Source organism: Pezoporus wallicus, unplaced genomic scaffold (assembly GCF_028554395.1).
Source record: "Pezoporus wallicus isolate ANWC-B61680 ecotype Strahan unplaced genomic scaffold, APGP_CSIRO_Pwel_v1 contig_11175, whole genome shotgun sequence".
NCBI lineage: Eukaryota > Metazoa > Chordata > Aves > Psittaciformes > Psittacidae > Pezoporus > Pezoporus wallicus.
Window position 1 is genome coordinate 166,624 of NW_026641536.1, and position 21,709 is coordinate 188,332.

A 21,709-nucleotide genomic window follows, 5' to 3' on the forward strand; every position below is an offset into this window, starting at 1 on the left:
ATAGATTGTACATGCTGCAGATGGCCCATGGGCTAATTAGTGGCTTAGTTTCCTTCCTTGAAAATTACTGAAAAAGCTGGTTTAAAGAATTTCGGTACACCACATAATGTTAAGAAATGAGCCTCAGGTTTGCAAGAAATTCTGGCTCATTCTGACACTCAATCTGATCATAGAACTTCAACAGGTGTAAAATACTGTTTTTTCTTCACTGCGTATCAAGGAAATTCATTTAAAGTTCTGTTTAATTGAACATTAGAGTAGTTATGGCAAAGTGCTAAGTGTAGAATCTTAAAAACTTTTTGAACCAGATTGCCTTGGGAAGAGTGTTTTATGACTGTGTAGTTACCGAAGAAATGCAGTTCTAATAATGGATTGTAGCTTACAAGTTAAAGTTTTTTGGAGTGTTTGCCCTCTATATCAAAGCATGCATGGCAGTGGTAAACTGCTCTAGCAGCTTCAGTTAATTTTGGGTTGTTATCCATTTAAAGATTAATTCACTTGGCTGCTGTGGATGAGAGAGAGAAAAATTAAAGTAGCAATATCTTTTATTTAATTAGGCATTGAAAAGCACACTGGGATTTCCTCTAATCCGATTTGAAGATGCTGTGATTAATCTGGATCCTTTCACTAGGGTCCATCCATACGAAACTCAGGAGTTTATCATTAATGACATTTTGAAACACTTTCAAGAGGTAAGTGTCTTACAGATTTTTCTGTGCCAGAGGCTGAGCTTCTCTTGCTCAATGAGTTCTATCCTGAGGGTGTGAGAACCCTTTCTTGACTCTGCTTCAGTGTTAGTGCTGTGTTGCTTTGGTACATGGAGAAATAGCATCACATGCTTCTAAGAATACACTGCGTTTTAGGATTAAACTGTTGTTGATCTTATTGCTATTTGTGTGTTCATTTCTTCAGTAAAAAAAAAAAATGGGTTTGTATATCCTTTTATTGTGGGTGGGACTTTTAATCAACCGTGCTGCTGGTAGTGTGATCCATAAGTGAAATTTCATTCTTCCTGTTGATTTTCCAGGAGCTGCTTAGTCAGGCGGCAAGGATTCTAGGCTCTGTGGATTTCCTTGGCAACCCTATGGGTCTGTTGAATGATGTTTCAGAAGGTGTTACTGGGCTTATAAAATATGGCAACGTTGGTGGTCTCATAAGAAATGTCACACATGGAGTATCAAACTCAGCTGCAAAGGTAATAATTATGATATTAATACGTTTGATAAAACAATAAGCAAAAAGCAGTGGGGAAACAAGTTAAACAGAATTATTAACCATCTTTAAATTGCTTTATGTCCTGTTCATTTTGTAAAAATTGATTTTGAACTGTAGATTCCTTTGGAATCACTTTATATGTACACTGCAGGGATGCCAGGAACCTTGCGGCAGTCAGGGAAACCACTCAAGGCCTTATTCTTGATACACTTGTATTTGCAGGTTAAATGCACAGTGAGAACTAAAATGTTGTGCAGGTGTAGTGTAATCTCCAACATGCAAATGAAGAAAGTTACGTACATTATATATATATATATATAAGTTGTTAACTTTTGGTTTTTTATGTGAATATCAGTTATTATGCTAACACTTCAGTTAATGTTTTTCTGTGCCAAATAGCAACAAAAAGGGAGTCTCCAGATTGCTGAACATTTATCTTTAGTTTAATTCCTAAGTCTCTGCATGGTGAACATTCTTTTGTCCTTCCTAATAATGACTGAGAGAATTCAGTTTCATATGTGTTATCTGTGAAAATAACTATCTTTAGTGCCTGAGAGTTATGATCTGTGACAGCAGCAATTAAGAGGAAGTGGGTTTGATCATGGTTGATACTGTATTTTATAGTGAACAAATATATGTTCTTGAAATAGTTTTCATTGCATACATGGTGTGTCAACACGCACCTTAAATGAACTTTGTGATCCCAGGTAGAACTGGCATAATGCTTTCTTTACATAAGGATGTGGTGTTAAAATTGCTTTTTTAAAATTCTTTACTTCCTTTCAGTTTCCAAACTGGTAAGCCTGTACATCTGTATTATCATGATTCATCCTGTAAAATATTTGTATACAAAGAAATCTACTTTCTTGCCCATGTTAGTGGGAAAAGGCAATTCAGAAGATGAAAAATGTGATGTGTAGAGTTTGCATAGTTACAGGTAGCTCAAGACTAACATTATCAAACTGAGTTAAACTGCCAGAGAGATCCCCAGCTTATCACCAAGGGCAGAGCTGTGAGTATGTCTAACTCAGGCACACCACAAGCTGAGCCATGAGGAAAGATAACACACACCTCCTCTATTGTAATTATCTTGCTCCCAGCATTAGCCCATGTGGGGCGATTCCAAGAAATTCAAACAAAATACCACTGTGTTAATATTCCTGTCCACACTAGGTGGTTGCCCGTACTTTCTACTCATGGTTCCACTTTCTTGTGACCCATCCACCCCACCCAATAGTGTGTTTCTTTAGGGTTTCCTTTCTATAAAGTGTTGTTTCCTCATCACAGTCACATCTGCAGCAACAGTCTCATAAATCTTTCTTTAAAAGGCACGAGCCTTCCTCTGTTTCCCACAAGGGCAAGGTCATTCTTTGAACTTTGGAGTCGTTTGTAACCAAGGGGGTTCTGAAGGAGATTTTCAAAGGCAGAAGGGCAGTTGGATGCTGAACTCCCTTCAAAATTCAGTGGGAGCTGAGGACCTGCTTTCCATTTATACCTTTGAAAATCACCCCATGGACTATTTATCTGTCATCTTCCCAGGTATTTTCTTCTTTCTCCTTGTTATATCTGAAATGTCTGTGATGCAAATGTCACATAATTCCTTTTTAAAAGCTTTTTGGATGCATTATCCTTTTGCAGAACAAGGAGAGAATTAAATCATTTAGGAAAGTGTACTAGTACATTATGGAATTCCTTGATTAATCCTTCTTCCAAAACATGGATCTTAATTCTGCTACATAGAAAATAATAGTAGAAAAAGGCTTAAATGATCAGAATAATTCTTCCCTTTATGTTGCGCTGCTTTAGGCACCTAATTCTGCTAGAAAACTAAGCCAAAAATGTCCCCATGATAAGAAATAGATATTTCAAGTACAGTTTGTGATGTGTTGTACATGTGGTACAGTGTAGAACTTTGTTTTTTACTCCCTTCTGCTGTATCATGCATGTGCCTTACGATTGTGTCTAGGACATGTGAAGCTTTGGAAAATCAAAAAAAGTAATTCCAGTTACTCAAGAAAATCATGACTGAAGCAGTAGGTCATTTTTGTCTTGCTGCTGGTGCTCTGTAGGGAAAGTATTTTAAAGTATGTTTTGACTGCATGAATTTCCACCTGATGCAGCAGTGCTGCAGAGGCTTCCCTCACCTTCAGCTTGTTGTGTGGCACTGGTAGCTGCTGTAGCTGCATAGGCCGGTGTTCTGCACAGAAATTGGTGCCTGGAACACCACCCATTTGGGTTAGTTAGAGTACCTGACTTGTAAAATGCCTGAAATAAGAATCTAGAATAGATTTTAAGATTCGTCAGCTTTTAAGGTGTGACTAGAGAGATGAACCTTAATATGATAATCATCACTTTAAAAGAACACTGTTTGCCTGAATTGAAAAGGAAGCTATTGGAATTGTATCTGGTTTTGTCATCTTACTGCTTTTCTGTTTTATAGTTCTGCTGATTATCCCTATAATGGCTTTTCCATGCATTTCAGAACACGCAGTGGGTAATGCTGTCTTTCAAGTGGAGAGCTGCAGCATATTTAAGTTGGCACAAAAACTTAGGTTAAATAGAGTTCAGTACAGACAGTTTTGTAATTTTGATTCCTTGGAGACTCCAGATTCTGTATATTGAAAAGTTCTTTGATCCTAAATATAGACACCTGAGGGAATTTCATTCCCTCTGAATGGAGACTTCTGTAGTTGCTATATGCATTGAAATGTCTTTCTTGCATTCTTGGCATCCGCACTTTTATATTTCCCGTTATGCAGTATAGCACTAAATCCTAAATTATTCCTGATTCAGAGGTGATAATTAGAAATGAATACTGAACGCTGAATTATCATTGGAACGAAAGTGTTCCATAGATGTGTTTTCCACATGGAAAATTAAGCGTGGTTGTATGTGTTACTGGCAGTTAGGTGTTGTGCTGACCTAATGAAATAACTGGTAGTAAGAATTGAAAAGATTAATCAGCTTGTCAATGCTGTATTTAATTTGTCTGATCCTTTCAATGCTTACAAGGAACTCTGTTATCTTTTATGAATTATGAGCACATAGTGATGTAGTTGTCATGATTCTGCAGCTGGGCTTTGTTTCTGCATGGAAATTATTGTTGTGTCCCTCCCTCCCAATAAAAAGAATTTAATGAACTTTTTTGAAAGAGCTTAATTTTCATATTGAACTTTGAAGTTTCCAGTGAGAAATTACAGTAGTCTTCTTAAGGGAAGGTAAAGCAGCAGCCATGGTTACAGTTGCATTTCCTCGTTAGGTTTTTGTGGAAGCTTGCAGAGTTCTGAGTGGTGCAGGCTTCCTTAGGCTTGGAGCAGGCATCCAGCATGCCAAAAACATACATACATAGAGAGAGGATTTGCAACATATTGTATGGTGGGTGTTTGTTTTCTTTATTGCTAAGGAGGAAGCACAGTTCTGCTTGGACATGGGTGCCCTGGACTTAGATTCTGTATCTATTTTAATTCAGTTTAGAGTGCTGGCAGAGGTGTTTAGGTGCTTAACAGAGGTAGGAAAAGAGAAGTATGGTGTTGGAACCAGGTAAGAAAATTGTAAGCCTAGTAAGGGTACAGATACTGCTCCTGGCAAGTGTTTTGACATGGAAGCATCTGTAGAAAAGGAGCATGAAGCCAACATGCAGGAAAAAGGGAGTTTTAACCCTCATTGTAAGGTAAATCAAATCAGAATCTCAGGTGGTTGGCAGTGACAGAAGAATAAAGATAACTGAATGGAAAATGAAGAGGAAGTAATAAAGGGATTATTTAAAAACAAATCATGAACAAGTGTTTGACTTGTACAAATGTTAACTGTAACAAAACTGGCAATAAATAAAATGAGGTGTGGATGTAATAGAGCTCAGAAGGTAGGTACGATTTATGGAGGTTCTGCAAAAGGAATAGAAATGTTTCCAGAGCAGTCAAAGCTGATGGTTCCCTTTTGTTCAGAGCTTCTTACTTCATGTAACTAACCACTTAGTCGATACCATTCAGAAGCAGGAACAACTGCCACTCACATATTTGGGCACACTGTGATTTAGTAGTTCAAGGAATATTAGCTCAAAATGCAATTCGAGTAGCTGAAAAAATAAATCATATCTTGGTGAGAGGGAACTTGTGACAAAAGCCTTTGTATATGAGGCTGAGGAAGATGAGCTTGGTGGTATTTTCCTCAGGAGAGTATTAAAACAGTCAACTGATAGCGTAGAAGGATCACAGTGGCATTCAGGTTCTGAGTTTTCTACTGTTCTATATGTCATTATTTTCTTAGACTCACTACTCTTCTGTTTAACTGCTAACAGCAGAAGGTGAGTCATCACTGGCAGCCTTATACTGGATAAAAATGAGGAAGGCTGGAATACATGTTATCCTTGGGAGCAACTCTAGAGATTTACACTTGGGTTTTACTTGGGGAAAGCTGACAGTTGTCCTTTGCAAGGGGAGTCCAGGTATTGAAGTTGTGGGGTTTAGTAGCAATGGCCATAAATATTTTTTTTTTTCTATTCCTAGAAGAGGTTTGTACAATTCAGGTCAAATGTAGTGTCCCTTGTGGTTCTTTCAGTGTAATCTTCAGGTTTTTCTCTCTGTGTCTTCCTCAGGGATGTGTAGCGGCTGCTGTGGTTCTGGTGACACATCCAGGTGGCACTGCAGATTGTCTACTGTTTACCCAGTGCTTCAGTCAGAGAGGAGCGGTTCAAATGCAGGTTCAAGTGCTGAGCAATGAGAATCTGCATGAAAATGTGCAGATGATGAAATGGAAAGTAATTGACATTCCCAGGCAGAAATTTTCAGTGCTAAGAGTGCTATGAGGCCATTTCCCCATTTCCTGGCAGTTTTAAAAGACAGCAAGTTTTATGGCCAATTAGTGACAATCAAAAGCCATGGAAAGTGTCACTTTTTATGTGCAGAACATCTGGTGTCTGTAATCAGTATCTTTGAAAAAGGTTTTAGGATAAAGGATTGGCTTTGAGAAGTTTTAAGTGTTATTTTGTTCTTCCTGTTTTTCATTTGTATCATGGGATAAAATGTGTGTGGCCAGCATCCAGGCTGGGAGTTTCCTTCACAGTTCAGGTTAAATTCAACCTCTCTTTTGCAAAGCTGCTTATACAAAGTGTTTGTGACCAGGCTTTGCCTGCAGAGTATTTTTATGTGGAGAAATGGGCATGAGTAAGATCAAATGAACAGTGATGAGTTCTGTGGGAAGAACTCTTTTGATCTGGACTTGATGTCTTAAATGTGCCCATTTGGGATCAAACTGATGGTGGTGGCTTTGATGGAGTCTTTTCCAGGAGAAATTAGTCAAAAGTGAGGATCCTGCAATAGTGCAACAACCACAAACAGTGAGATGCTTGTCTGCGTACAGAAAACTGCAAGTGACAGGACAAGAAGGAGGTTAGAAGCTTTAAGTTCTACACATGCTTTATTTTGAAGGGTTTTGCCAGCTGATCTTCTTGCAAAATAGAATAGAATGTTTCTGCTTTGCTGACTCATTGGGGAATTAAGTGAAAAAAAGGAGAATTTAAAATGCGGTATGCAAAATGTTGCCAAATCATAAGCTGTGAAATTAGAAAAAGACATTTATCATGGGGATGAAATGAAATTTGATCTTAATCTACAGTTTTGGAATGGTGAGCATGTCGTGAAAAGGGCACTTATATCCCATGTATCACCGTTGTCATCTGAAGGGGAAAAATGGGGTGTGGGTTTGAAATGAATGACTTCAGTCTTGACAAAAGGCTAATTACACCTCCCTACTGTATAGAATACATATTAAATAGTGCAGATTTAAACTTGAAATTGCTTGGCTGTGTGTCCCTGGGGAAGGAAAATAGTATTTTTATATCCACGGGAGATGGCCAAGTTACCTTCTGAAGCTGTAACAGTAGATGACTGACAGATCCAAACACATCACCCCTCAGAGCTGTTCACTGTTTACGCTGCACATGGGATGGCAGAGTGGATTATCAGGTTTGCATTTAGTTTTGTTTGGAAATCTAGTGGAATGCAGGAAGCGGGGGAGGTTTAATGCGAGGGTCTTTGAGACCCCAAGCGTGGTCACAGGGGAACAAGGCAGAAAAGTGGCTGGAAGGAGACTGACCACTGGGGTTTACTGCGGGTGCAAATGCGCCATGAGGATAAAAATAAGCAGAGTTGGTAAAGATGATGTTAAAAACCAACCCTGCTATGCTAAGTATGTTGTTGTTAGGTGTTAACTCTGGAAACTGAACTAGATCCCTCCAAGCTTTTTCCTGGGTTTTCAGTGTACAGAAAGGCTTTTAAGGAGGGGGTTGGAGAAAAGCAAATAACTCCATTCCCCCAAAATAAACAAACAGGAAGACCTTAAAGCTCTGCAAGAGTTAAATCTGGGGGGAGGGGAGTTATCTGTTAAGAGTATTAGTTGTTTAATAAAGCGCAATTGTCCTCCAGATGAACCCGCCAGTGACTCTGCAACTGGGGTCATTCCAAGTTCACGCTGTGGACTTTTGCTGCCTTCTGTGTCTGTGAGAGCAGCCGGAGTTCCCGCAGGGATCACTCGCTCAGCCCCGTAACACGAGCCCATGGCCAGAGGCACCTGCTGGTGCAGCTCGGGGGGGGGGCCCCAGGGAACCTGCCAGTCTCCAGTATGGCGAGAACCACAGGATTTGGGACCCTGGCCCATCCTGCATCCACACAGCAGTGTGCTGGGGGCGTCAGAGATCACCCAGCCAACATGCTGCTGTCAGGCTGCATTAGGAAGATTAGTTAACGATGGGATGTGAGATAATTAAATCTTAACTTGGGTTATATGACATAAACAGTGGGGGAGGATGCGGCCCAGAATCTCAAGGAGCATATATTTGGTCAGTCAGAAAAACTGTTGCCTCCTCTTGGTTGTCAGTAATTTAGAGAGGGTCAAAGTTTATATCTCCCTTAAAATGAGAAGCTTATGATAGCATTTTGTATGTTCTAAATTAAGAGTGTGTCAGTCCTAGACCCAGCTCCACTATACATTTCTCTCAGCACAATTTGTCTTGATTAAAAATGCATTTTGGGCTCAGTTTGAACTGTCTTTTCTGTTCACGACTGGGTTTAATAGTTGACCTAGGTATGTGTGCAAGTGTAAAGGAAAGTGTAAAAATCTATGGCATCCAAATTCACCTGAATTCACAAACTCTTCTGATTAAATATCTGAGTAACTCTTAAGAGACTGACTGGAGCTGTGGTTAAAAGTAGTTTGTGGTACAACTTACATAGCTAGGCCCTGCAGATCTGACAAACACCTGCTGTTGTTTCACATACTTAAAGCATTTCATTTTTCACTCCTGGTGTAATGCAGAAATGGCCACCGTGATGTGAGGGAGGAAGCTGTTGTCTGCTTACTGACATCCAGTTTGTAAAATTAAGCATGTAAGTGCTTTCATTCCATCTGAGGATGGCTTACTGCTCTAAAGCCCTTCTCTAGGCACAAACCCTAACAGCATGGATGGATGTCACGTGCACACTGTGATGATTTTTTCTTCAATATAGTGAAATAAATGCTCAATTTTGAATTTTATTTTACTGTTGGAAGTCAGCATAAAAACTGGCTTCCTCTAAAATAACTGGAACAGGTTGGAGAGATGTACAAAATCATCAAGGTGATTATTAACGATACTGCTACAAGGCAAGTAGCCACAAGGGATTAAATTTACATTTAGATTTTGAACATTCAGACATAGTCCATTATATTTAATCACTTGCCTGAACAGAAACTGGCACAACTTCTGTTCAGCAGGGAAGGGAGTGGGATACTCAAAGTAGCCTCTGGTTTCTAATACTATCAATCTACTTGAGTTCATTATATAATTTATAGCTATGCTTTATGCCGTTTTAAATACTGCAACTCCTTGTGAGCTTTACACAGAAATTATAACTGACCTGTTTCATCACTTTCTCCCTTAAGAGTCCATCGTGGAATGTTCTGGTTTGCTCAGTCAATAATATTTGTACCATTCTCTGAAGTTAGAATTACAATGGAATGTTTGGACTAAAGTCACAATTGTGTATTTATCGGTTTGGGATGTCCTTAGATGACCACGCAGTGCCAAGAGCTTAACAAGACTTTAGAAGATGACTTAAACCTTATTTCCATGCTGTCTGCTTCACACATCTGGCATAGAGGGAACATACAGTACAAAGTCTAGAGTTAGTTTTCATTTGCTTTGAATTCTTCCTGTGCCCAAAGAGCCTTATTGTTTGGCACCAGCTTTGATTCACAAGCACTGCATGTGGCTGTTTGTGTTTTATTTCTGTTGCTTGAAACAGGGATACAAGTCATTGTGGCAACTTCCTTATTATTGGGCCTTTAAAAATAAACACCAAAAAAAACCACAAAACATGAGATTATTTTCTTGTACAGATACTATCTGAACTGCTTTTGCAGATCATGGTGGATGAGTCGCATTCATTGGTGACACTGTGTAAATGTAAAACAAGGGATGATGATTCTCCTGTTTCCTGGAGTCTGCAGAGGTGGCGGCTCAGGCCAGCCTGCCCCAGGCTTAGAGCAGTGTAATAGCATTCCCAGTAATCATGAAATGCTGAGAGTGGTTTATATGTTGTTCCAAAGATAGAGCTCACAGTAGCATAATGTCCTGGAATTTGGAGGGAAATACTTCACCTGCCTCAAGAGGATCAGTTTATGTTAGACCCCATGGGCTTAGGTTAATGAAGTGCAGTGGGGTGTATTTTCTGCTTGCAGTACATTACCAGTTGGTAGCATCACATCATAAGTGAACCCGTGTGGGATGAAAACCAGTGTTCAAGTGTCTTTAGAATGTAGACCTGGAAGAAAAGATCAGTGTCTCTCTGCAGAGGGGGAATCCAGGAGAGACCTTCTGCTCTGGGGACAAAAAAGGTCAGAGGAGAATGAGAGGATCTGTGGAGGAAGGTGGCCAAATGCTCAGAGGGCTGGAGCTTTTTGGAGAGCTTTTTCTGTCCAGGTAGAATGGATGAGGCAAAGCATTCAGCAGTGCATCTTAATGATAAGGTGAAATATTTTTAGTACTTGAAATGACAGAACTTTCAGTGAGTAGACCCACACTTCGCTTTGTTTGGGGATGCCAGGTTGACAAAATACCCACCTTCATGTACCTGGTGTGTGGGCTGGCTGCATCAGTAATGCTGTCATGTGCCTTTTGGTTCAGAAGCAGGTAACTTACCTGGTACTGAGGTATCCTGATGGAATTCCATTTCAAGGAAAAGGATATCTGAAACAGGGAAAAATGCAGAGGTAAAAGACCAAGTTGCTAATTTCTTTTTTCACTGGCACATAGGCAAAGAACTCATTGTGAAAATTAGGATAGAGGAGGGAGATTGGTTTTTAGAAGTCACTTGATTAGTTTCATGTTTGTTTGGCAGACTGTAGTATTTAGCTATGTTGGCATTTATGTGGTCTTAAGTAAGCTTTGAAGTTACCAGGTCACACCTTATTAACAAAAGCTAAAGAAGACAAGGGTGGATCAAACTGTTGGTGTCACCTTTGTTTATCTGGAGACTTATTTTCTGCATGCCTGGGTTAACAGCTCAATAAACCACAATCACTGCTCTTCCACAAGGCCTAGTATCTCAGTATTTAATATTGCACGTGTCAAAGGAGGCACCTAAAAGCCAGATATATCTGAGGGAGGAAAGGGAAGTCTGCCTTTGTGCTTTAACATGTTCAAATCTCTCTTCAAAGTTTAAGTTGGATTTAAAGTGCTTAAATTTACAATGGTTGGTTGGGTTTTTAATCATAGAAATCTTTATTTTTCTTTTTATATATTTCCTTTTTATATAGAGAAATAATCCCATTGGCTGAAATAGGCTTCAGAAGCCATTTCAGGGGCAGTATTTCTGAGGTGCACTGAAAAGGATGGTTAGAAATTTCTGGTACCTCCATCAGTTATTTCACTCACATGGTTTTATCTCCATTGGACAGTACAAGAGATGGTGTAAGTCTTGTTACAATCACAAGTGAGGGTAACAGTGACACTACAGTCTGAACCTGCATTGCTCAGGAGAGACCACTCCTGGGTGCTCACTGAGGGAACCCACTGGGTTTGGTACAAATGGAGCAGATGGCTGGGAAAGTTTGTTAAATGAGGGCAGAAAACAAACAGTACCTGAGGAGGAGGGGTGTCAAAAAGTGATTCAACATGAAGTTCATGTTTCATAATTAATGTGTGTGTTGAGTTTAGATTTTTTCACCTATATCAGGGCAAAATGGAAACATTTTGTGGTACATTAGAATTGTTAAATTGTTCTATTTACAGCTACAATTCAGTGTTACTTCTGAATAACAGAAACAGAAATGTCTCCATTTAACTTTGGTTTTGCAGTTAAAGGAGACAAGGACTTTAAACCATATGCACATAATTATTTTTTTTTTCCTCCTTACTAAGAGAGTAATTTACTATTACATTAAAGTTCTTGCTATACACTAAACCAGATTGTTACTGACTATTAGGTGTCAGATTCTTCTTTACAGAGGAAGGAAAGTCTGAGGAAAGACTGGACGATAGTCATTGGAAAAGCTGGTGTGGTGGATCTGGTGAATTTAGGCAGGGGAGGAATGAGCTGAGCTGTAAGGAGAGCTCCCCGATTTTGACCACTGTTAGTAAGTTGGTTTATTCTTGCTGTCTGGCTCATCATGCACTGATGTAACTTTTAAAATGTGTTCTTGAGAAATCTTTTTCAGGCCTTGGCACATTCCGTAATGCAGTTTGAATTTTGAATGCTTATTGAGTCTTTTAATTTTTATAGCGACTACTCTTGTCTTCTTAAAGCATTTGTCCAGAAACCCACCTGCCTTAAACATGGTTAAAAGGTAGCTTCAGGTTGATTTGTGTTTCCAGGCTAATTGTAAAAAAAAACTAACATCTACATGAGGTTCACAAAGAAGTCAGAAGTAATTCAGTCCCTGATCACTATGTTCTGGTTAGTGTTTGTGTCATCAAGTCACAAGAAGGGTCATGAGATTTCATTTTCATTCCTGTTGTCTACTTGTTTAGATAATTGGAGCCACTGGACTAGTTTGTCTTTGAGCTGCAAAGAAAGATCTAAACCCAGGACGTGGTATCATCAGTGAAAAAGAAACGCAGCCTTGGAAATAATGGCAGAAAAAAGAGGGGAGCCTTGTTGCATGGTGCACATTAATTAACTGTTTGTTTCTTGTTTCATCTTTAGATCTATTAGAATCAGCATTTCACAGCAGGTTTTAGTTGTCTCCTAAGGTGGCAGAAACCTTAATCACAGAGGGTTTTTTAATACTACTAATAGGGATGCAAAGAAGATAGTACCTGCAACAGAGCAGAGCTGAGCAACAGGTAGGGAAGAATCTGTACACAGCCTTTATGATAGGGGAGCTCTGATCACACAGGACAGTGATGATTTCACCATTGCTGCAGCCATTGAGTACCTTGCACATTCATGTGGCACCTGGAACATTCCCCAGCCCTAGTCTAAGACACAGCAAAGCATTAAATTATCATTCCAGCAGAAGTCCATTTATTGTTAGAAACTTGGAAGAAGGCTGCTGGTTGAGGGAGGTACAGAAGATGACCACCTACATAGAACCAGAAATAGCTGGATTTTGGAGGTTATTTCAGGAAAATGCCTGCTAGGAGTCCTCAATATGAGGTAAGGTTTCAGGTTTTCTGTCTCCTTTTCTTGCCTCCCTCCCTCCCTCCACCAAGCTTCTGGTTTATATCTGATTACATCATGCCAAAGGTCAGCACATCACAATAGATCATTTTTATTTGGTGCTTTTTCATTGACTCATACTCGGTAATGGTCGGAATTCTCAGAACAAATCCTGTTTGGACTTACATGCTCTCTTTCATCTCTAAGTATATCTCAAGTCTTCCTCCACATTGTTTGACGTGTGAGGAGTTAAAACGCTTCCCACACATACATATTCAGGATTCCCCTTAGACTTTTTTTTTACAGTGTGTAATACCCATGGACGCTTACCAATGGAGCTCTCTTTCACTGGTTCACCCCATGTGCTGCAGTGGGTATCACTGTGCTCTTCCAACAGCTCCTCTCACAACAGAGCCACTTCTACATTGTGTTACTAAAAACAATTAACTCTTGCAAATGTTTTAGTTTCATGACGGGTATATTTGCCTTGAAGCTTTTGACATCTTTGAGGAGAAAAGCTTTGTCTCTAAATAACATTCTCGTGACATTTTGGAAGTTTACAGTTGGGTCACTGGCATTTCTTTTGGTGCAGGATTCGTTTATTTTGGCTTGACCACTGCAGTGGGCACCTACTCAGTTTTTCCTGTCACCTCAGGATTTGAGTTGCAGCAGCTTAATGTACTTCAGAGCTTTTTTCATGGCGTGACTGAGCACATGTAACAACAGGAACTGTATAAATCTGTGTTTCACATCTAGAATCTGGGTGTTTTCTTCAGTAAGTGTGCATAAGAGAAACAACTTTTGTTCTTTTAATAACAGAAAAGGTTCCTCTCTTGCAGTTTGCTGGGACCTTGTCAGATGGTTTGGGAAAGACAATGGATAGCAGACATCAGACCGAACGAGAATACATCCGGTATCATGCTGCAACTAGTGGAGAACATCTCGTGGCTGGAATCCATGGACTTGCACATGGTAAGCCTTAGCTGCAGTTTTAATTCATTTCTCTTTTAAAAGCAATGATGAGACTGAAAAGTTTGCATTACCCTTGGGTGATTATTTGAAGCCAGGGATGTGGAGCTGTTGCAGGCTTTATGTTTGAATTGGTATGTTTGCGGGGGGGGGGGGGATTCTTTGATTCTTACGTTGACAGAAACTACATTTAAGAGAGAAGTCTTTTCACATGTAACTAAGAGCTTTTCAGCAAATTAAAATAAAGCTTCAATGAAAGTTCATCCAAAACTTCCATTTCTTTGTGGAGGTATAAAATACCCATGCAAACAGGTTTCTTGAGGGCCAGACATTAAAATACAAATGAGTACAACTGGATTGTAGCTGTCTTCTGTTTGCTTTCAGTTCCAGAAACCTGAGGTTCCTCAGAACCAGTAAATCAGTTTAAAGTAGCATTTCACCAGTTGGGTTGTATTGTTGTTTGGGGGGGGGGGGAGTGTTAAGTCGACTAAGAACAAAAGAGATGAATTTGTGTAAAAGGCAGTGGACTAGTCTTAATTTGGCCAGCATCTCACATCGATTTAGCTGGTGATTTATCTGTTGAAGAAAGTTAAATCAATACAAGCCAAGTTTAAATCAAATATTCAAATATTTATATTTTGCAGCATCTTGACTCAGTTTGTTTAAATGTCATTCTTTTAGTGCAACCGTTGCAGGCTGTGTGAAGCTAATCTGGCTTTCACTAAAGCAGCAATCTTATCTGTGCTGAGCAAAAGTCTTTGTGCTGGGCTTCTGTCATAAGGAGACACTGTAGGTATTTAACTGGATCATGAGAGGTTTCTCTCATAGCAGTGTGCCATAAAGGCTGGTATCAGTTATATTGGAAAAATGCTGAAATTGTGCTGTATTACCCATTAACTTACAGGACTGTTTTAGTCTTAATTCTGTAGAGTTTTTAAATGCTCCTTATTCAGTTTTGTTCACTGTTTTTCAAAAGAGCAAATATCTGCTACGTCCTATCTGTTGAAATGCAGGAATTAGCCATAAACTGTAGTTACTCAAGAGAAGTGACTTAAATACTCTGTGCTCCTCAAGTTTGGGAGTGAAGGTGCTGTCTGAACTGTATTTTAGTTACAGACCATAGGAGAATGCCTGGCTGCTGGAAGCTCAAGGGCCGAATGGTGGGAAGTGTTTTTACATAGGGGCTTAAGCTAGTGCACTAAAAACAACGCAATCACATCATCCCAAGACTGGAAATCTGTAAAGCAGGTTCTTAGATCAAGTGAACTGTTCCAAGTCTTTTGAAGCCTCAGTAGGCTCTTGATTTCTTCAGAGCATTCAGGTTGCCTGCGATGGAGATATGCACAGAAATCTGTCCGCAGCATCGCAGCTAAAATCATGTGGGGCCACTTTGAATTCACTTTTTCCCGTGGAGACATGCACTTTTCTATTTTCTGTCTCAAATTGTATAAGCTTTTGTGGTAACAGGATGTTGTCACATTGTAAGTAACTGCTTCACCTCAGGAATAGATGAGGACTGTTAGTGTAAGTACAGCTGGGAAGTAAAACCACATAGAAATATTTTTAAAAACACATATTTAATGATTAATTAGATTTTTTTCTGTGGGTTATTATTGTCTGTGCCTACATGTGTGCATATACGGAATATAAAGTCGAGCTCACGTAACCCATTTTGACACAGTTTTTGCGTTACATTAAATGCCCAGTATGTTTCCATCAGGGTGCACAGTAGATGGTTGAGCCAGACAGCACCAGCTGTGCAAGGCTCTCTGATGCTTTGAGGCAACGCTTGTGGCCTACTGTGCTGTTCTTCTCTTTGCTAGGAATCATTGGAGGACTGACAAGTGTAATAACTTCAACTGTGGAAGGTGTGAAGACCGAAGGAGGTGTCAGTGGCTTCATATCGGGCCTTGGCAAAGGGCTGGTGGGCACAGTAACCAAACCTGTAGCTGGGGCTCTGGACTTTGCATCGGAAACTGCACAGGCAGTGAGGGACACGGCAACTCTGAGTGGCCCCAGGTCAGTGAGCAGTTTATATTTCTGGTCAATAATACTGTGAAAATATGTATTAATACCTTCTGCAACTTCTGATCTGGTTATCTTTCTTTACCCAAAAAAACAATAGCTTAATCGAATTTGCTATGAGCCATTATTAGAGATGTAGCCCATTTCATTCAGTTTGCTTTTTTTGTAATAGATGGCATTACTATAGCAAGAGTGAGATTTGAACAGAAAAGCTACAACATAAAATAGGAATTATTCAGATACAGCATTAGATGAAAGCAAAATTTTCAAAAGGCTATAGGGAATGACATTAAACTTCTACCATGGAATCCTTACACAGAGTTGAAGTGGAAGTCTTCTTCTCCCTCCTCTACCTCCAGCTTCCACTTAGCTGTGTAGAAAAACAGTTTGAAGAGTTCTGGTATACAGTACAGCGTTACCTTCCAATTTTCATTTTGTACAGTGGTTCTCACTTACAGGAAGTGTGGCTAATGCCCTTATGTCCACAGTAATGTCCTGTTTACCTCTGTGTGTGGGGGTGTTGTCTGTCAGCACATCAGGACAGAGGTTTTGTCTTACTTCCTGTGTTTGGTTACAAGCTTCATGTGCTCTCTACAAAACACAATGATTATGTTTAAAATAAATGGATGTTCATTAGCACTGACTGTGAATGTGGAAGAGGGAAAGGGACAAGTTCCAGAAGGGAACTCTGAGAGGAGATTCTTCTGTTTGTTGCCAGGAGTTTACTTTGTATGACACTACTATGCCAGGAAGTCCTGATGTATGTACGTGAGATCTTGTGTGCTGAAGAAGTGAAAGACAATCCCAAGTACATTTTATTGTCAGAAAGTAAGAGACGAATGTTTGCAAAATGTTGGGGTTTCTTGTCTTCCCATTTGGCTTTTCCATTTCCTGTGTTTTATTATGCCTCACTTGGAGTCCTGGTGTGCCCATTGTCAGTGTTTCAGTAAAGAACAATGAGGTTGATGAAGTGTGAGTGAGGTGCAGGAAGCTTTGAAGAATGAACCTAAGTGTACTTTGCTGTGAAAATGGATGTGTTCACATGTGTACGTGTTCTGTATTTGATACTTAGCTTGATTTGTAAAACCAAGAAGTCAAGGATACAACTCAGTAAGTACATGTGCATACAGAGAGTTACACAAGAACTCTTAAGTGCATCCCTGAGAAACCACATCTACTGTTTTGCTCATATGTGTCTTAATTCTGTGCCTGTACAGGTAGGTTGATTGATTGATTCAGAGGTGGGGAGAAACACACCTGGCTGTACTGTTAGTTGTCTTACTAGTTGAGCTGTGGTTTTATTATTGTTTGCTTCAAGACACACACACACACTTGAAATTCATGTTTGACATACTTCTGTGACATACAGCCTCTATACAGTAGCAGTGACGTTATCAACAGTTGACACATTAGACAGCAGCTGGGAAAGGGAGAGCCTCCAACCACCTTATCTCTTGTGTTTGCCTGTGTGACAAATTTCCTTTTACCCTGTTCACTGTCAGTTAAGAGATGAGGGTAAAACGCATGAGCTGAACCACAGTTTTGCTTCCACTAGCTTCTGAAATACTGTTGTCATAGATGAGCACAGTGAACTGATTTTAATGTCTGCACATGCCCTGCAAAAAGTTTATGACACAGCAACCTCCTGCAAGTGGAAACAGAACAAAAAAGAAAGAAAACCCTTTTTCAGTTACTTCTCCAGTCTGTAAAATCTGATGAAAACATTTCTTTGGATAAAAAAATGTACTTGAGACTATGTAGGTAATGGCGGGGGGGGGGGGGGGAACAAACCCAAAGCCACGCCACCACCTATAAGCAACTTTGTGCTCATGTTTTGTTTTTTTTTGTTTGGGTTTTTTTTATGTGCTTATATAATGGAGCAACAAAATTGTTCTTTTGGGGGTATAAAAAAACCCCAAACCAACAAAGGATTTGTATGTGTTTCGGGCTGCTGTGTACCACTATCCCCCTGCCGCATTTGTTAACTGTTCAAATATGCGTGGTTTGGAATGAAAGCTGAACAGTGTTCCAGGCCCAAGCTGCTGGCTTCCGTTGAACACAATGTTTTTGCATGCTGCGCTGTGTCGGCTTCTCCAAACTAAGTACACAGCACCAGCTAACCCTGGAATGCCTGCTTATGGTGGTAACTGATTCTCAGAGTCCTTTTGAACACTTAAAGAACCTGAGTTAAAAGTGTGGTAAGAGCGGCCTGACCTTATCTGGAGACTGTGTGCAGGTTTCCAGTACTGGCGCAGAGTTGAGTCAACCAGTTAATTCCAGTTGCATTTAAATAGCATGATGCATAACCCTAAATTACAGGCCGCTTGCAAATCTCTAATGACATGGTTGAATTTTTAAAAAGCCCTCAATTTAAGCTGTTTGACTTCAACCGATCAGTTTTGGGCGAGATGAAGAATTTTAATTGACATTGTAGGTTTTCCTAAAAGGCACGTTCTAATTCCAGCTAAGTTACTGAATTGAATAGAACTCTGAGAAAGACTCTGTAGCTGGTGTTACTGTGATGCTGCTGCAAGGACACGAGTCTCTTTTGGCTTCAGAATGTGCTGGTTTGTGTTGCTTGCACAATCCGTGTGTGTGGAAAATGGAGCCAAACTAACAGGGCTGAGATGCAGACAATGGCTTTATAGCTGATGGTGATAGTGGAAAAGGCAGTGGGTTTACAGTGCAAGAAAGTACTTCTTAAATGTGACTTTAGGCTGGACTTTTTCAAGGCTAATCTTATAACTTATTATGTAATCATATAATTTATTATGCTTGTTATTTATGAGTAAAGCTGGCTTAATACTTCTCAATTTTAATGCAGAGGGGAGCATAAAATAGTTGTGACAATGCAGTGTACATCTAATGACTGGGACTCGAAACCTTTATTTGAGTGGGGTTTATGTGTTCCAAGTGCTCCAGTGTCACATACGAGAGTTCTGATTATTTCCATATTGGTCATATACTGCCAAAAGCCTTAAAGGCCAGTTCAGAACAAGAAATCTGTTATGTCTCTAGATATGCTTGGAAAGTTCGCTCCTGGAAATGTGTTTTAAGTTTTAGTGCAGCACAAGGAAAGAACATTTATATTTAGACATGTGTCTAACTTACCGAGTAGTGCAGGAAACTGCCATCACACTTTCTCTCAGGCTTCTGCCAGGTCAGTGCAAGTTTAAGATTAGTGCTGAACTGTTGCAGCAGTTAGTGGTGTTTTCTGATAGTCACAAGGTGAAACTTAGAAGTAAGGAGGTAACTTCACAACCTACCCAATTCAAATGAATTCTGTCAGTGAACTAGACTACATTAGTAAAGAACAGTTTGGGCTGGCAAGCCATGAATGGGCACAGAAAATTCTTACGTAAATATTTGTTTCTTTTAGCTGTACTCCATCTGGAAAGCAGTAGCCTGTGCTCATTGTTCTTTAGTTCCCCACTTTCATGTCATCACTCAGAAATGTGCAACCAGGCTGCAAAGTCTGAGACAGTGTCAACAGCATGTGGTTTTTTTTTTGGTTGGTTATACATCCCTTTCTCTGAGCTGTGACTTTGATTGCAATGTCAAAAGCAGTAGAGTTGAGAGGATGAGCATCAGTGGTACTCAGAAGAAGCAGAAAATCTGGACCTAATTATATGGAACACCAGCTCAGCTTATATACTGCACAGTATGTCCTCAAGATTCTCAAGTTTTATAGATAAACATGGTTTGAACCTTAACACCTCTCTATGTGTCGCAAATTCTGTCCTGACCACTAGACTCAGTCGAGATCTGACTTCAAGAGCCTTCACAGTAATGTCAAATGTGTATGGGCCACGACTCTGGTGAAGGAGGTATTATTCTTCTGGTAAGCCCTTCCTAAGATTTTCATGGTAGAAACCAGAGAGAAAATGTATTTATTAGCTGATACTCATTGTGCTGTGTAAATCTGGAAATGCTACACAAGACAATTTAGTTGATTCATCGCTCTGATCTGTGAATGACTTGGGCAATATGATTTCTTTGATACCCTCTTTCCTCTTTTCCCAGTGGGATATCAGGTTTTTATAATGATCTGTTTTCTTTTGAGCAGGTTTGTCCATTTCATTCCTATGGCACTCTGTCAAATGGCTGTAGGTGTTGGCTTTTCCTCAGTGTTGGCCCCACCTTCAGTCACTGTCAAACTTGACTTTATGGTTTCCATTCTTCTGTCATTAGTGTATGCAGATTCTTCCATTGCTGCTGTTGAGCTGCTTTGAAATCCCCCCAGACTGTAAGTTCCCATAAGCACTGCATGAAAAGTGACTGTCACATCCCTGCTCTGTGACAAGCTGTGCTCTGCAAGTCATCCAAGCCTGTGCTGGCTGGGTTTACTGGCATACCACATTGCAAACGCATACCCAGTTGCCTGCTCACTGTTTTCCCTCAGTTTTTTTTCCTGTATTTTATTCTATTTTACTTCTTTGCGAGTATCTCCTTGTCATTTCATATTTGTGTATGGCATTATTTTTCCCCAGATGAACCAGGTTGCAATTTGTAGGTTGAATCGTATTTCATTTCCTGCCATATTTCTGACCTCTTCAGGTCCTTTAGTACTTCACTGTCCTCACTGGAGTTTTAAAAGCCTCCTCATTTGTCCTCTCTAAATATGATCTTAAATGCTGCCTTTACTGGAGCCCTAAAGTTAGGCAAGCCTGGGTTTGTGCCCAGACATTTTGCAGCACCTCAGCAGATGCTTCCCCCTTGAAACTTTAATCACTTTCTGTTACCAGTTTTACCTGCTCAGGAGTCTTCTATTCACTTTTAATTTATCACTGATAACTTCCTGTAGCTCTGTTCCTGAAATGCCCATGCTGGCTCACTGAGGAAGAGGGTGTAGATGTTCTGGAGGGTAAGTTGTTCCTTAACCACAGTCCTGCACCTCTTCAGTGTGGACAATTTAATCTCAAAACCTTAAAGTTTTTTTTTCTTTCCAAAAATGAACCTCAGCTATTTTAGTTTCTTAACTAGAAAGAGAGAATAATCCAGAACCCAGAACCTGAAATGATTTCTAGGTAATAGAAATTAGGTTGTACAGTGTCTTGGGTGACGTGGTCCAGGGTGAGGTGTCCCTTGCCCATGGCACAGAGGTTGGAGCTAGGTGATCTTAATGTCCTTTCCAGCCCAAACCATTCTATGATTATATAAATGGAGTTACCCTAAGAATTAACAGAAATGCTTCTCTGTGCCTTTTGCCTCTTCATTTGTTCCTCATTGCCATTTGACCCATCTGCCTTGTAGCTGTGACTGGTTTTCTTTCTTACAGCTTTCTGTAAGAATGATTTGATTTTTTCTTGCTTTTCCCCAGGGTTATTTCGAAAGCAATGACTCAGGATAGAGAAGTGTGGTCTTTCCTAGACTGTACAGCAGTAAGTCTTATGTACTGTACATCAGGGAACTAATACGGCTTTTTGTCAGGGAAGTCTCAGGTAATTATTATATGTGACTCGGAGTGGAATCCTGGCAGGATTGCTTTGCATACTCACTCCACCAGTCTACAGCCCCTCAGAACTCTGTGGAAAGAATCCAAGCAGTTGAGGCATGTGGTTACTTTTCTGGAGTGCCTAAAATCGTAAGAATTGGGGATGGAGTGTGCTGCCATTCCACACTTGACTGCACTTCTCAATCTCTACATACTCATACAGTACAGCAGAATTTGCTATGCATGATTGGAGAAAATGACTCTGTTGCATGTAGTTTTCATGACTATCAAAGAAAGACAAACCTTTAAAACATTCATTTTGCTTAATAATATTTTATTGCAGAGTCTGTAATTCTAGAACCATACGTATAAAAGTGTCACTATTTCAGAACCATACGTTGGTTCATTGCAGGAGAGCACTGTTAGCTGC

General features: G+C 40.0%; 1 protein-coding gene across 9 annotated transcripts in view; it reads left to right on the forward strand.

Annotated features, from left to right (window-relative positions):
* The window catches only part of VPS13D (vacuolar protein sorting 13 homolog D), a 102,020-nt gene that overhangs the window by 61,633 nt on the left and 18,678 nt on the right, over positions 1 to 21,709 (forward strand). For all 9 annotated transcript variants that reach the window (XR_008974193.1, XM_057424198.1, XM_057424191.1 and 6 more), the window contains 4 exons: positions 558 to 692; positions 1,028 to 1,195; positions 13,691 to 13,823; positions 15,644 to 15,839. Coding sequence is in view for 8 of the 9 variants with exons in the window: in XM_057424198.1 (XP_057280181.1) it covers positions 558 to 692; positions 1,028 to 1,195; positions 13,691 to 13,823; positions 15,644 to 15,839 (632 nt within the window). In the remaining variant the exon portion in view is untranslated. The remainder of the gene's footprint in view (positions 1 to 557; positions 693 to 1,027; positions 1,196 to 13,690; positions 13,824 to 15,643; positions 15,840 to 21,709) is intronic.